We start from the raw sequence: 17,255 nt of genomic DNA, 5'->3' as shown, positions 1-17,255 counted from the left end.
TAATAAAATGTGGTATATGTATACCATGGAGTACTATTCAGCTTTAAGAAACAATGGTGATATAGCACCTCTTGTATTCTCCTGGATAGAGCTGGAACACATTCTACTAAGTGAAGTATCCCAAGAATGGAAAACAAGCACTACATATACTCACCATCAAATTGGTATTAACTGATCAACACATAAATGCACATATAAGAATAACATTTATTGGATGTCGGGGAGGGAGGAGGAGGGAACGGGTATATGCATACACAAAGAGTGCGATGCACACCATCCGGGGGATGGACACGCTTGAAGCTTGGATTTGGGGGAAGGAGGGTGGGCAAGGGCAACATATGTAACCTAAACATCTGTACCCTTATAATATGCTGAAATAAAAAAAAAAAAAGAAAAAAAAACACACAATGAGAAACTACTACACACACATTAGAATAGCTCAATTTTTTTAAAAAAAAAACCGACAATACCAAGTACCAGTGAGGAAGTGGAGCAACTGACACTTGCACTGCTGAAGGGATTGTAAAAATGGTACAGCCACTGTGGAAAACAGTGTTCCTCAAAAAGTTAAATACAGAATTATCATATAAATCAACAATTACACTCCTAGGTACATACAAGAAATGAAAACAGATGTCCACACAAAAATTTGTACGCAAATATTCATGCAGTGTTATTCATAATAGTCCCAAAGTAGAAACAATCCAAATGTCCATCAACTGACAAATGGATAAAATGTATCTGTAAAATAGGATATTATTTGGCCATATAAAGAAATGAAGTATAGATACATGCTACAACTTAAATGAACCTGAAGAACATCATGCTAAGTGAAGGAAGCTAGACACAAAATAATATTGTATAAGTCCATTTATATGAAATGTCCAGAATAGGCAAATTCATAGACACGGAATGATTAATGGTTTCCAGGGGCAGGGGGAAGGGAGAAATGGAGAATGATCGCTAATGGGCACTGGGTTTCTTTCTGGGGTGATGAACACGTTACGTTCTAGATTCAGATAGTGGTGGCAGCTGCACAACTCTATGAATATACTAAAAACTACTGAATTGTAAATTTTAAGTGGGTGAACATATATGTGAATTATATCTCAATAAAGCTGTTTAAAAAAAAAAAAAAGAACCACTCTCTGAACCTAAACTGGAATAGTAAGAAATGACAGGAGTGTGGAAACGATAGGAAGCATCATCCTGGAGTCTATAATTCAAAGTAGGGAATGATAAGCATAGACAAGTGACCTATTCTTTAGGAAAACTGATTGCAAAATCTATAGAGATAGGAAAACTCCAATAGTATCTACCACTTATTTAGAGCTTATTAGATGCCAGGCACCACGTTAAGTGCTTTAAATGTATTACCTTATTAAATCTGAGTAATAATTGTGATGTAAGTTTGTTATTCTTATCCCCGTTTTTAATGACAAATCAAGTAGTACAGAGAGGCTCATTAATTTAAGAAAAACATAAAACCAATAAGAGGCGGCGCTATAATTCAAATTTAAATGTGTTTGATTCTAAAATTCAAATTTGTTCAATGACGGCAGTATCACTCATTGAAGTGGGAAATGTTAGAAGAGAAACAGATTTAGTTTTGTTAGTTTAGTTTAGTTTGTTAGTTTTATTTGGGTGTGGGGGAGGTAGGATGGGGACAGAAAGGTTAAGTTATACATTTACTGAACAGAATGCCTGTGAGACACACAAGCAGAGATGCTGGTAGGCATTTAGATATAAAAGTCCAGAGGCAAAAAGAAAGAATCAGGCTGCAGATATTTTTGAGTTCTTGGGAAAACTGAGGTGGCAGTGAAGAGAATATTCTGTGGAGAGACAAAAGGGTCCAGGATAGAACCCTGAGACAGAATGTAGAGTAATACTAACAATTAAAGGAAAAGTTAAGAAAAGGAGAACTTGCATAGACGATGGAGAATTCAGCCCTAAGGGTAGATGTAAAACCAGCAGAATATGGAATCAGAGAAGCTAGGGAAAGAGTTTCAAAGGCAAGAAAATCAGCAATGCTAACTGCTGCCAAATAAAGCAGTGAAGAAAACTGATTGAGCAATAAATCCATTCATGTCCTTGTTGGAGCAATTTATTGACACAAGAAGCCATGGACTGAGAAGTGAGTGGAAGTTGATGAAATAGAGCATGGACAACTCTTTTGAGAAGCTGGGTTGTGGAGGAAAAGTACAAGGGAAATTAGTAACTGAAGAAGAAAATGGGATCAAGAGAAGGCTTATTTATGTGTACACAAGCCTGTGTCATTGAGTGCAAATGCATCTGAGCACGTATATATGGTACATAGGTACATACATAGAGGCATATTTAATTGTAAATGAGAAGGAAGCAAAAGTAGAAAAGAGTTTGAAGATTGACAAATACAAGAAAGAATAAAAATCACTAAATAAGTCTTCAAGAAGGCAAAAAACAATGTGCTACCAAGCGGAAGTGAAGGGATTAGCCTTAGGGAAAACAGCATTCCAACAGTAACAGAGGGGAAGATCAAAAGGACAGGTGTAACAATAGGTAAAAGTATTTCAAATCCGGGGCATTACAATGAGAGAATTCTCATCTGATGGTTTCTCTTTTACTTGATATTTAGGAGACAAAGTCATCTACAAGCAGAGGAAGACAGTGTAGGCAGCGGAAGATAGCGTACCAGCAGAGGTTTGAGAAGAGTAGGAAATCAAACAGCCATTGCAGAGACCAGGACAGTGTGCCAGGTAAGGAAATAATGGATTGTCAGAAAGCCTGAGGTTCCTGTTGAGGTTGTGACCAAGAATTTATACAGGCACCAATCTGCGGGTGTGTTTTTCTCCAGGTACGGTCAATAGCCTGAGAACAGCATAAAAAAGGCAGACTGCTGCATTCAAACAGGACTAGAGTTGCGCCAAGCAGATATGACAAAACGGCAAGGCACGCAATTGAAGGACACTTGTAAGAAAGTCGTTAAAATTATGGACTACAGAATCTAAGCTGATCAAAAAAGCAGACAGGAAAGGGCAAACAGCAAAAAAAAGCATAGAGATCTACGGACTAGAAGACCCAGTAAAGTTAAAAAACATACAAGTATACTAGGAATAACTAAGTAAGAGAGGAAAGGAAGTCATGGTTAAAGAATGAAATGTCTGAAGTTATGATTTCAGAAGTAGCGGAATTCTTGGTGATTACAAGGTACAGTGGCTGAGAAAGGATATCTAAAATGGAGAGAAAAGGTCACTGGAAATATGTGGAAAGCTGCCAGATGGTCAAGAAAGGAGAACCAGGCAGGCAGAGCGTATAAAACAGCATAGTGCACAGAGAATCTCAGTTTGACATTTCTAAAATCTAAGCAGCATGAAGATAAGGATGGAGAGGAAGGGAAGAGCCAGATCACGTACATCATAGTAAAGAGTATGGTCTTCATCTGGAATGCAATTTGCTCAGAATGAGAGCTATATTCAAATATCTGAATGGCTATCAGATTAAAAATCAATTCAACCAATCATAGGAAAGAGGAAAGATGGAAGATACAGAGAAGCCAACTATTAAATAAGGGAGAACATTCTAATGACTAACAATTACCTAAAAAGGTTTTTTTTTTTAAAAAGTAAACTCTTTATTGCTAGAAGTGTTTAAGCAAAACTGAGCATGGATCAGCCTACGATATTATGCAAAGAATCAAACAGGAGACCTTTAAATCCCCTTGAACTCCATGGAGGTAACAGAAAGACATCACTTACCAATTCTACACCTATTACACCTGCACCAATAACAACCATCTTTTCTGGAACTTTTTTTAAAGATAAAGCACCTGTAGATGACACTATTGTATCTTCATCAATCTATAATAAGAAAAACAAAAGATACAATCAAAATTATTTGGAAAAACCTAGTATAGTCGACCCTCTACATTCATGGTTTCCAAATTTGCAGATTCAACCAAATGGATCAAAAATATTTGGGGAAAAAAAATGGACAGTTGCATCTGTACGGTCTTTTTTTTTTGGTCATTGTTCCCTAAACAATATAGTATAAACAACTATTTACATTATATTGGGTATTATAAGTAATCTAGAGATGATTTAAAGTACACAGGAGGAAGTGCATAACTGATATGCAAATACTATGTCATTTTATGTAGGTACTTGAGCATCTGTGAATTTTGGTATCTGAGGAGGGGCCTGGAACCAATCCTCCACAATCTGTATAGATACAGATAGTATCTATAAACTGTGATCTCATTCAGCAAAATCACTAAAAATACTAAGTCATTTATTTGTTTTGAGGTTATCTATAACTTCTATCCATATATCCAATTTCATTGAATCCCATTAAAAATGCTAACTTTAAATTTTATCATTCAGTACTGTAAAACAAAGTGGTCAATTTTAATTTCATGCTGAATTCAAATATATCTTTATAATACAAAGTATTCTGTATCTGGTCAAAATCACTGCAGAATAAAGACAGGTAACCTACCAAAGTTGAATACCTCTCAAAATATAGAATCTCGGGGGGGGGAAAAATATATATATACAGAAGTCTCTCAAAGTTCATAAATAGCATAAAGTATATATAAAATCTATTTTTAAAGGAAGCCGTAAATTATAAAGCATAAATACCGTGATTCCAGGAAAAGGAGTAACTTCTGAACCTGTAGCTATGAGAATGTTCTTTGTATCAATAACCTGAGTGCCGCCATCGGCTTTCGCAGCAGTGACCTGATTTTTGCCAGTTATCTTTCCATATCCATTGACGTGAACAACCTTTATAAAATAACGTTTATAAATTCACAAAGTTTAAAATAATTTTCTGATAAACATTAAATAAAAATACTCTGAAAATAATTTATCTAAAATGACATACTTCCTTACTTAGTAATGTTACATACGGAACAGCAATAAATTTGTTCTGTCAGTCAGAGAAATCTATTTCAGGTTAGCAAACTGTATTAAATAAATATCCCCCTCACCCCATGACCAAGTTCAAATATCATCATGCTATTAGCATAATGCAATGTTTAGTATGTATACAAAATAAAGCAGAAATCTGAACATTAAGCACTGACCTTATTCTGTTTGAATAAGTGGGCAATTCCACCTGTTAAAGCTTTTACTGCAGTACTCTTCTGCTCCATCATCTTCTCTAAATTCAAGCGAACTTCAGACACTGTAATTTGTTAAATAAATCTTTAGTTCTTAGCTAAATTCTTGAAGCAATGTGTAGTATTTTTCATTGACCAAGGTCTGGAAAATTTCAGCCTAATGCTTACAAAACAGTGTAACAGACAGTAGTAAAATTTTAAAATTTAATAACCGATAATTATCACAGCTGACAAAAGGCCAACATCATATCATAATAATGGAACCTATCATACACTATAAAATGTCCCCCATGGGTAAAAATGCAATCCAAAATAAAATATTACATCCCACTGCAACAACATATTCTCCAAACACCTTATGATAGTTATAAGTCAGGAAGATATTTAAGTAGAAATGGCAAAGTAAAATGTCATCTGAAATTTTAAATAAAGGAAAATGCTAAATCTCATGAAACAAGAACTAATTACAAAACACACAACTGAAAATTTCAAATACAGAAGCTTAATATAAAAAGCTTAATTTAATCAAGTGGGTTTTAATTGCTCATTTAACTCAGAAGAGCACTCTGAAGCAACAATATAAAATAAAAATGCTCAACTCAATAGAATTTTAGAGGTAAGAAGGATATCTTAGAAATCAGCTCATAAAACAACCAACAAATATCTTAGAGATAAGGAAACACAGACTCTGAAGAATTTACCCAAGGTCACAGAGCTAGATAGAAACCCTTGCCTACAATACAGATCTCTTGACTACCTTATCTCTGCTTTCCTTACATCATTCCACTTTTTATTTTCTTTAGTGTATATACATAACCTCTATATTCCGGATTGCCTACATACAGTCCCTTTCAGAAACCTATTGCTATGAAGAAACAAATGAAGGAAAAGCAACACCCCAAGGTATGCATGGGTCCCAACCCTCCAGAAGTATCTGTCGACATTATCTGGAGAGAAAAGAAGAAAACAGCCCAAAATAGTATGGCCAGGAGACAAGACAAACCAAATTCAAATGTTATGAAATGTCCTCTTCCTTTTCCACTACGCCTCACTTTCTCTCCTCTGCTCTTTCCACTATCAACAGCTTAGGTATGCCTTCCCTCCTTCCTTTTTCTTTATCTGTCCACAGCACTCAGGAATCCAGCCTCCCCAGTAATCTTCACGTTTCAGAGAAACAAAAACTGACTCTTCATATAAACACAAATGCAGACTTCAGGAAAAAGTGGGCAAAGGAAAAGAATACATTATGGTAGAAATCTGGAATTTTTTTTTTCTTAAGTAAATCTCTACATTTTTGAGCTTCTTTATTTTTATTTTTTATTATTTTATCTTTATTTTTTCCTCACTAAACATCTATTACACACGTTAGATACATGTTAAGTCTCTGGCCAGAAGAATCAAGTCAAGCAATCTGGTAATATCGATAATTACGAAAAGTATACTCACTTTCAATTCCTCTAGATGCAAAATCTTTTCCATGGGCCATATGGTAATAATGAGAGTTATTCAATAAAGCCTACAGGAAATAAAAAGATGAAATCAAATATTCATAAACAGACTGCATACAATAAAAAAGTGCTTCTGAAGATATTCCCTTTCAAATGTTCTTACTACAAAAATGATAAGTAGTTGAAGTGATGGATATGTTAATTAGGTTGTCTTAATTATTCCACATTGTATTCATAAATCATAACATCACTTTGTACTCCATAAATATATACAACTATGATTTTGTCAATTTACAATAAAAATTTTCAAAAGAAGTTAAAAAAAATTGCATTCTTACATGGAATAGTACACGGGACTACACCAATTCAGTTAATCAAAGACAAATAGTAATGATGTAAAAAAACACTCAACAAACAATAATGAAAATAAAACATCTTTACTTTCTTTAAAGCAAAGAAATAAGTACACACTTCAGGGTGACAGGTGAAAAAGGCAGTCATGTTTACGTTATATATAAAGAACCTAAAAGACAAATTTACTATCTACTATCTGTTTCATTGGTAAAGGAAAGATAAAGAGAAAAATAGAACATCAGAGTCTATTTGAATGGATAGGCTAGGCATTCTGAAACAAGGAAGCTATTGCAAGAATGTGTGGCAGACTGGTGACAGCACTATTTTATAAAAGTTTTACTAAAGAAAAATGTAGTTTTTTATCATACATGGGTTATTATTCAATAACTCCGCTAGTTTAGTCTCAATCCATCCTTCTAGTTAGTAGCTAACAAAAAAAAAAATCTCTGCACTGTACCAAACATATGCTCACCTTAGATGGAATACAACCAACATTCAAGCATGTTCCACCAAGTGTTTCATTTTTCTCAACGCAGACTGTCTACAACCAAAGAAAACACTGTTTAGCTGTATGTAACCTACGATGTTTCAGTTCACTAAAATTTCAAATGTATGTCTTAATTTTCCTACAGAACAAGCTACTCAAGCTGTGTTTTACAGAGCCCAAAATACAGAGTCCTTTATAATTTATCATTTAAATAACACTAAATTCTCTCAGGCCAAAAGTGTATTCTAAAAGATATTTCTGTTTGCTTAACATTACTAAATATATGCTTTTAGTTCTATTGCTATATCTTCCAAAGTGTGATTACAAGCCAAAATATAATAAAAAGTATTGGGAGGAGGGGAAAAATCATGGACTTCACTTTCCATTCCATGTGAATGCTATAACCAAATTAACCCGATCTTCACTAGTCTCAGGCTTACCAATAATTTAACAAGTTAAGAAATTATTTACCATGTTTTCACCTACGAAGTATTTTGTGAACATCATGAACCCTTCCCAAATAAGAATGTATTAACACTTAGTTTAAGTTTAAACCTTACCTTGAAACCTAACTGGGCAGCTTTAATAGCAGCAACATATCCTCCAGGACCAGAACCTATAACTGTTACATCAGCATCAACTACAATAAAAGCAAATTGATATAAAATAGTAAATCGCTTAAAATTTACCAAAAATAGCTCTTTGGAAAAGCAAACAACCTAATACTTAAACTTCCAAGAAAGTACAAATAACCAGCATGTCTACACAGTAATATTTTATTCCCAGGTACTTGATGTTTATTGATGCTACTGAAAATGGCACAAATTTTAAAATTTCATTTTCTATCATTTTCTATGGCATATGCAAATACAACTGAGTTTCTGTAATATTAGCCTTGTACCCACTGACCTTGCTAAATTCTGTAGTTTTGTTTAATGATAACTGACAGAGGTTTAGTGACACTGGAAGACAAGTGTGTATGAAAGAAAAGAGCCTGAGCTTTGGAATCTGACATACAAGACTTCAAATCTCAGCACTACCACTGATCTGTTGTGTGAACTTGGCCAAGTGACTTAACCTTTTTATAATATAGGAATGATAATACTGCCTTCAATGACAAATGTTAAAATTAAGTAATATAATTTTGTATAATGCCTTAGTACTTCCAACAAATTTAGGACAAATTACCTCTTTCAGGTCTTTAACTTCTGAAATATCAAAAAAAAATTAGTTTCCATATAATGCATGATAAATGTTTCAAACTTTATTTGCATATTGATAAATGTTATAGGGTTTAAGATAGGCTAACCAGAACATTCGATTAATTATTCTGGATATTTATCATATAAAGATAAAGATAAAAAATTGAAAATTAACTTTCATCAGCAGGCTTAGGAACATAATAATTGTAATACAAACGTACAAATAAATCCAATTACTCCCAGTGTCTTCAATCCAATTTCAAATAAAGTAACAATGACTTCTGAGTTAGGAACAATCTCCCTTCTCCCCTTCCACTGTCCTTAGAACTCCAACTGGTCTAGCGTTTAGCAGTTCATTAATGCATATTTACATATATTATCATATTTGATTCAAAGAACTTCTTACGAGGAAAGTAAGGATGATATAAACAAGACATTTCACAGAAGAAACACGAGTTTCAGAGAGGTCAATTAACTTGTCCAAGGTGGCAAGTGAGTGGCAAAGACAAAACTTAGCTTTTTGATTCTACTTTTGGGGGTCTTTCCATTATTCAATGCTATTCCATTCCTCAATTTTAACCATCATAAACTAAAATCACAGAAAGCTTAAGCTTTGTAATTACTAGCTATGTGACCTTAGGTGGGTGAGTAATTTAACCTGCCGCATCTTCATTTCCTCACCTGCAAAATAAAGACTACAAAAAAACCTCAGTGTGCTAACACACAACGAAATAATATATATACATAGTTTAGCATAGTACCTGTAACATACATAGCAAGTATTCGATATATAGTAGCTATATTCTGACCTACAAAGATGACAACTTTAATCTGCATCATCTCCTTCCTGCAAAATCACAGCTCTAGAAGATGAGAAAAAAACCTTTGCTAGCCTGAACAGAAGCACAGTACCCCATGTTGGCAGATAATTAAGAAGTTATTCAACCCAATTATCCACAAAATCTAAGAATCTTTCCTACTGAATAAATGAAAATACTGGATTCTTCTTGGTTATATCAGGTAATTGGGATTACTCAATACATGAAAAAATACATAGCCAGTCCAATACACGAAAAAATTATTGCTTCAATTTTTACTGATCCCACCTGTGCTTTTTGGCCACCCTGCTCGGTTCACTGATTTATGTTCAGAATTAAGTATATAATAAAATGTATTTCTATTTTCAAATCTGGAACCAAATGATCTACGCAATATCACCTAAATGGATTCCAATTTTTAATTTCACAGTAATGTAAATATAAGCTACAAAACAGGTTTCATTGCTGAATTTTTAATATCTTTTCTGATTAAAAAATAGAGGTTTACTAAAAAAAGTTTGAACATAGAAAAGCAAAAAAAAAACCCCCAAAACCAAAAAGCATCCACATTGACATACAACCCAGAGAAAACTATGTTTATAGGTCCTCTTAAGATTTCTTCTATGAAAGTTTTTATAAAATTCAAATTTTGCCATATAAAATTTTATATTCTTCTCTTTATATGAGCACATTATGTATTTGTAAGTTATATATTATTGCTATAATTCTTCAAAAATATTTTTAATGAATGACTAAATATTTTAGGTTTTAGGTATATGTATTTTTTGAGTATATATTTTTAGTTACTGATATGCAACACATATAGTAAATCCACAGTACAAAAATGAAAAAGAAATTTGGTTTGGAAAAGAACCAGGAGAAGTAAACAAAAGATAAAAAACAAGAGTCAAAAAACGGGTTTTATTTCTCAATTGACTACATAATCTTAGGTAGTTTTTTTTAAAACTATAGAAAATATCAAAAACAGTTCATCTCTCACTGAAGAAGCTAGATGTAACATTCAATCACAACACCAAGAAAGTGCTAAGCAGCACAAAAATGAAGAGAAAAAAGCAGAGTCTTTATCTAAAGATTTGTCAGCTGAGAATACAGGAGGGTGCAAGCCAATGACAAACTTTCAAAAACTAGCCAGTATTGAAATGTATCCAAAAATAAGATGGATTGATAAATGGATTGACAGTTAAGTATAGAAAAATGTTAATGGAAGAATCTATGGGTGTTCACTGTAAAATTCTTACAACTTTTCTAAATGTTTGCAACTTTTCATAATAAACCTCAGAAAAACAAATCATCTAGTTCTCACCTGTACCAAGGATTCATGCAAAGGAACCTTTACAACACATCATTCTGATTTACCTTCTCCTTATTAAGAAGCATTTAACAGGCTGGGTCCCATAAATAAAGTTAAAAAATCAGGATATAGAAAACTAGTTGAATGAAATACATTTAGTACTCAATTTAAGGAGTACTCGGAAATTTTTACAAAATTAGCATCAGCCTTTAAAAGTGAAAAAGAAAATCTGAAAGAATATACAAACTAGTAACACAAGAGAAAGATGACTAAGTCAGCGAAAATGACAAGTAACAACTGGATAGCAATCTGCATCTCAAGTGGCAGTAAAATATCAGCAGAAGCTATCAGGTTGATACTGCTAAAATATTCAGGTACAATGAGAGGTGATTTGACTTAAACATGGCAATTAATGTTATTAAACTTAACTGAAAGAGAAAAAGCAGGAAAAAGTGCTTTGCAAATTATCCTACAAATGTTACTTATTATATATCATTACGAGGAAAATAAGGCATCACATTATCAAGGCTACCACTGAAATAAAGGTGTAATTATCGATAAATTACAAGACGTATCTCGAGAAGTCAGTCTGTAATAACACCTACCATTTGGGTAATTTGCTATGTGTCAGTCAGTGAGCTAAATGCTTCATATTAATATATGTTGTCTTATTGATGCTTCATTACATCTCTATGACATAGTTATTACTACCATTTAAGAGAGGAAGAAAAAACTAAAAACAACTAAGTACCTTGCACAAGACTGCACAACTAGTAAGTGACCTACCCAGGATTCAAACCAGGCAGGTCCTTTAGATTTTGAAACTTATGCTTCTATATGTACCATTGCATTCTATCGCCTTCTAAAACACTCAGATGATCCCATAATCTTCAAGCTAATCAAGAACTTCAACTAAAATGACAAGAAGCTGTTTTACTATCGGAAAGAAATCAAATATTTATGAATGCCTTACTTATATGGATAGTATCAGTATCTTCAATAATCTTACAATATAGTGATGGCAAACAAGCACATGTCAAAATGAAGATAAAACAAGACTATTTTAGAAAGAAAAAAGGAATAGGAAAAGAGATATTATAAAGCAGTAATCATTAATTACCAAATTCATTAAAATGAGCATAAGAGCTATTTGGTAAAGTTTATTTGTTGACGTTTTGTTGGGGCATAAGGGAGGCTGATTTAAAATCTACTTCAGTAACCTCCTCCCACAGTCACATTCTACACTTGTTATTACCCAAAACTGCTCAGCCTCTGAAATCTTGAATTCCAATACTCCACTTTCTGATCACAACCCTACAACCTCCTAATTCATAAAGAAGAAATATAGTAAAATAAGAAAGGATCTGAAGTAAACAAACCGAGGTTCAAATTTGAACTCTATCACCCCTAAATTTTTGGGCAAATTACTTAATCTCTCTGGGCTTTGAGGTAACATAGGGTTAATAGAAGGACGATACCTACAGCCTATGGTTGTAAGAATCAGAGAGAATGTATGTCAAGACCCTAAAAGGGTGCCAGGTGCATACTAGGCACTCAGCAAGTGTTACTCCCTTCTCAGATCCACCTCCCAACTTTAGTCCTGTTTCCTCCAGTCTCATTCCCATCCTCCATTACACCCTACACACTGCTACCCCAGTGCTACCCCCAGCTAAACCTAACTTGGATATTATTCTCTTGCTCTTCACTGGTTTCCCTGTCTCTTGTTAGATAAAGTCCATATTTCTGAGTACAGAATACAAATCCCTTCAGTAACTATTTCTCCAGCCTCAACTCCCACCACATTCTGCTTACTCACCAATACCATGCAGTTTAAGCTTCAGTAATGGTGAACTTGTGTTAGCTTACATGCACAGAATTATTTTGGTCTACCTATGTACAGTCTGTTCCATCTACCTAGAAATAAATACCAACTGCACGCATTTCACATTAGCATATTACTCTCTAAGCTCTTGGGATATATATAAATGACACAGCTCTGGTTCTTATAGTCTACAGAGAAAGAAGAATTACAATAAAAGATCCAATCTGTAAATTGAGTGACCCTCATCCTTTTCAGATAACAACATAATTCCTTAGGAAAGAATTCTGTGACCATTCCCAGTCCATATATAGATTTCATAGCTCCCTATGCTTAGCCTTCTTGACCTGTTCAAAGCTAGAATAAATTACTCACTCACTGTTGGTCACTGGTGACTAGAATCCTCCCCCATCCTTCCTCTAAGAATAAAATATCCAAAATGATAATGGTTTGTTAACAGCTAAGGATACAGGATTAAATTATTTCACAGGATGCAGGGAGACTGATGGCCACAGTTCCCCCACCTAATGATTTCTACAACGAAGTTTTAAGACATCCGATTTTACTTATAATCAACATAGGTGAGTCCAGTAAATGTCAAAATAGCTAATTTCAAATAATCAATATCCTTCATACTAAGAGATCAAAATATTTCAATATAAGCCCATTAACTTCCTGTTTTAAATACTTAAAAATTAAAATGCATATCCTTTACAGAAACTTCAAAAATATAAAAAAGTATAAAGAGGAAAATTCCATGATATGTAGCTTCATTTTAGGGTAGGTACATCCTGCTGCTCTTTAAAATGTGCTTTTTGATAAACTCATCAAGATTTTCATTCACAATGTCAAAAAGACAACTCACCATTCATTCTAAACACTGTTAAAACAACCAACACAAACTTACCCAGTGGACAAAATTAACTTTTTAAAATGTAAACATAAGAAACTGCTGCCTTGGTCAAAACCCTTCAGTGGTTTCCCATCACACTGGAGTAAAATCCAAACTACATGGCTTGGCTTACAAAGCACTTCATAATCTGTCCCCTGCCTACCTCTCTGATTTTACATTCTATGGGTCTCTGCTCCAGCCAAACCAGCCTTCTTGCTATTCCTTAAACTTCACAAGCTAATTCCTACCTCAGACTTTTCTCACCATTATTTCCCTCGGCCTGAAATAATCTTCTTACTCCCTCACTTCACCCAGGCCCCTGCTCAGACACCATCTCCTCAAAAAGGCCTTTCCTGACACCCTATCTAAAATTGTCTCTCTTCCTCCCTGTTACCTGCTTTAACTTTCAATTAATTCCCAAAATATTTATTGCTTCTCTTATACTACCAGACCACAAGTTTCATAACAGCAAGGCTTTGCCTTGTTCACTGCCTGGAACACACTAGGTGGTCAGTAACATTTAAATGATTAAATATATGAACAAATGAATTCTAAGATTATCGTAAGTTATTCTAGATTCACTTGCTTTTACATTGAAATAGAAAGGAACTGTCAGCTGAAATGATGAGAACTTACTAATTACTTACTTGACTGATCTGCGTAACTTCTCAGAGGCACTGCAGAAAGTCCCTGTAGGCCATGAGATATTCGATTGAAATGGCCCCTCTAGGAAGAAAGAAAGAAAATTTTCCTATTATGTAAGATATGAATTCAAAACATAGAACCACTGAAGTTGATGAAAAGGTAACAATTTTGAGCAAATGTATCAAGCACTGATTATTAATCCATTTTCCATTGCCATAGAGGTCACATGTCAATTTCTCCTCTTGGACAATAACAATCATTTAAACTTTTCAGTCTCGGCTTGCCACACCCATCTTTTTATTATGAATATTCAAACCATCTCATATTTAACCTAATTTAAAAATTTATTCAATGGTATTAAGTTTTATTAAATTTTCAGAAAGTGTGGCTAATTTTTAGTGCCAGGGATCATTATAATGTCATAATTAAAGTTCTGAAAGTTATAACTTAAGTACTTGAATAATCTACAGTATGATAATACTTTTACTTGTAATTATTGTTTCCTGACTCTAATCTACCATGTATATATAGTCCACATTTACCTAGAAAGATGTTCCTAAGTCATGAAGTAGAAACAGAAAATTAGACAAGGTAACTTAGGAAAACGCACTAAGTAATGTAAAGATGTTCTAGAGCTACTACAGTTTTACAAATTGCACTATAATTTCCACTATCTCTATATACTTACGGCTACCATTTCCTAAGAACAGTGAGGTACAAAGAAACAAAGCAAGTATCTCCTCTTCCTATCCCAGCAAGCAGTTAGGCTGCAGCGACAAAATCTATACTGATGCAGTAATGTTCTCTATTCCAAAGCAACTCTTGCACCTGAGAGCAGGACAGCAGACCAAAGAGCAGAAGACTGTCAGTCCTGAGTTTTAGACCCAGCTCTTCCTGTCCCTAAAAGCATGGACTTCTGGCATATGATATTAATTTTGGGGAACATACGCTTCTCATCTTTAAAACAAAGGGGCTTGATTGCTATATTATCTTTAAGGTCTCCACCAACACGGTACCCAGCCAAGGTCCTACATACATATGGTTTGGCCGTATCTGCTGGTAGATAAAAAGGGAAAATTGTCTTGACGACAACCGCTGCAATTAAAAACATAAACTCCAGGAGGACCTGAGAGATGGCAACGGACACTAATTTAAAGCTGCAAACACTGACAGCACCTTAGGGGAATTCTTAGAGCTTTCTGTTGGGCTGACTAGGTCTATGTCATTCAAGAAGTGGCCCCAAGGTTGCCTGCCCACTGTAGAAAATTAGGCCACTTAGGGGTCAGGATTAGGATAAGAAAAAGGCAGAAGGTATGAAAAGCCAAACCATAAGGGATAAGGGCCGGGGGCTTACATTTCCTCCACCAAGGTGGAGGCCCAGGTTTGGAGGTGTGGTGTGCGTGGCTGCCGGCCGTCGCACTGGCGTGGAAGCCCCACAGCCTGGGCCCAGGCCCGCCGCCTGGTTGCTGCTGCCGGAGAACCAGCCGTTACCTCTGAGGCGAGGCCCGGGCTGAGACGGTGCAGAGGCGGGGCCAGGCGCAGTCCCGGACAGGCCCCCCGGCCTCTCCCACTCCAACCGGAGTTAGGCCGCGTCCGGAACCCACTGAGCGGCCCCGTGCCTCTGGCTCAGCACGACCCCACCCACTCAAACGGGGCCCTCACCTTGGCCAAGGACCAGTACACACGACTCCAGCTCTGCATTTTCCGCTGTATCTTTCTTTCCGGCAACGCTTTCACCTCGGCTAAGCGACTCCACCACTTCGTCAAGGTCTCCCCGCCCTGCGCATGCACAAGCGCAGCTTGCGTCATCCCCCGGCAGCAGCGCGATTGGCCTGCGCGGTGCCTTCGTTCTTGTCAGGCTCGGCGTCGTACGCTGTCGTAAGGGGCGTAGTGCTTTGTGGCAGCGGAGGGTGGAGGGATCATTTTAGAAGGTGCTGTCAAAATACCCGGAAATACAATGTAATCTTATATTTGGAACACGAAATAAACAAATAAAATTATCGTTTGCTTAATGCACGCTACAGAAAGTAAAGCTTGACAAGTTTAATAAACTCTTGGTTGTTTTAGGCATTCCTCGGCACTTTCCACATTGTCTCACTTCATCCTTATGACAACCATGTGAAGTATTAATAGTATTTCCATTTCTTGGATGAGGCCCCATTAACACTACCCCCAAGGTCTCGCAAGGGAGAGATAACTGCAGCCCTGAGGCCAAAGCCTTTGAACTTTGCTGCTTTATAATCTCCCCTCTCAAATGCCTATAAGGAATGGGACATCTTGCTCTAAGCAAGTAAGCTAACTGGCAATATGTAGAAAACACACTATCTTCTATTTCCTCAGATAGGCAGCATACCTCCCTTGCAGAACGAATTACAATTGGTGGTATGGTGGGTGAGATTTTAGGTTTTCAGAAGAGATAACAGGTTTAAAAGCATTGAAAAACATCATCTTCAAGATTGGGCACGAGAAGTCTAAGGTCTGATTCTTGCCTTGTGATAACTCTATATAGTGTGAATAAGCTTAATTCTACATTTCTTGGAAGTTTACCACCCAGGCACTGTGCTGGGCTCTGTGGATTTAAACACTAGTTAGAAATTACTCCATATGCTCAGTTTTAGATATAAATGATTTGTGTTCATTATAGAGATGGTATTGCTGTCACCTCCGCCCTGTGACAGGGTCCCAGGTTCCTTTTATCTTGTGACTCTGCCATCATCGGAGCCTGCCTTGTATCTGTTATTTCAAGATGGCTGTGCTAGTTTCTGCCATCATATCCTCCTTCCATCTGATTACGAAGCCATAGGTAGCTGCAAGGGGATCTGGGAAACAGTCTGGTCTGTCCAGTGCCTAGGTAAAATTGTATTAATGAGAAATAAGGGAGGAAGAGATATTGGGAGACAGTCAGCAGGCTCCACTACACAGGTGGGGAGAATTGCATCTTCTCCAGCTTTATGCCTGACTTTGACATCTGACCTAGGAGTCATCTCTGCATATACACCAAATATCATAGTTCTCTCCTGAACTGTTCTGGGCTTTTGACCCTACTCCCTTGCCCAGAATTACAGAATTGCATTCTTATAGTGGGGAAAAAACCCACTTCCATCCTTTCCAGCTCTAATTCACAAAGCCCGGGAGCTCAAACTAGTATGAGAAGTCAGGCAGGATACAGATTCCTTACTA

The 17,255-nt window shown here is 35.9% G+C and overlaps 1 protein-coding gene across 3 annotated transcripts in view; it reads right to left on the bottom strand.

Annotated features, from left to right (window-relative positions):
* DLD (dihydrolipoamide dehydrogenase) overlaps positions 1 to 15,916 on the bottom strand; it is a 28,036-nt gene extending 12,120 nt beyond the window's left edge. The window contains exons 1-8 of one of the 3 annotated variants that reach the window (XM_012650324.1): positions 15,738 to 15,910; positions 14,078 to 14,156; positions 7,948 to 8,027; positions 7,373 to 7,441; positions 6,545 to 6,614; positions 5,063 to 5,163; positions 4,617 to 4,760; positions 3,735 to 3,836 (exon numbers count right to left, since the gene is read on the bottom strand). In XM_012650324.1, coding sequence (XP_012505778.1) covers positions 3,735 to 3,836; positions 4,617 to 4,760; positions 5,063 to 5,163; positions 6,545 to 6,614; positions 7,373 to 7,441; positions 7,948 to 8,027; positions 14,078 to 14,156; positions 15,738 to 15,884 — 792 coding nt within the window. In that variant the 5' untranslated portion in view covers positions 15,885 to 15,910. Of the gene's footprint in view, positions 1 to 3,734; positions 3,837 to 4,616; positions 4,761 to 5,062; positions 5,164 to 6,544; positions 6,615 to 7,372; positions 7,442 to 7,947; positions 8,028 to 14,077; positions 14,157 to 15,737 lie in introns of all 3 variants that reach the window. The other 2 variants (XM_012650325.1, XM_012650326.1) reach the window with 2 other exon arrangements.
* Between the last annotated feature and the right edge of the window lie 1,339 nt (positions 15,917 to 17,255).

This window comes from Propithecus coquereli, unplaced genomic scaffold, assembly GCF_000956105.1.
Source record: "Propithecus coquereli isolate 6110/MARCELLA unplaced genomic scaffold, Pcoq_1.0 Scaffold32, whole genome shotgun sequence".
Classification (NCBI taxonomy): Eukaryota; Metazoa; Chordata; class Mammalia; order Primates; family Indriidae; genus Propithecus; species Propithecus coquereli.
The sequence above is the reverse complement of the archived record's forward strand: the minus strand, read 5'-3'. Positions and strand labels throughout refer to the sequence as shown.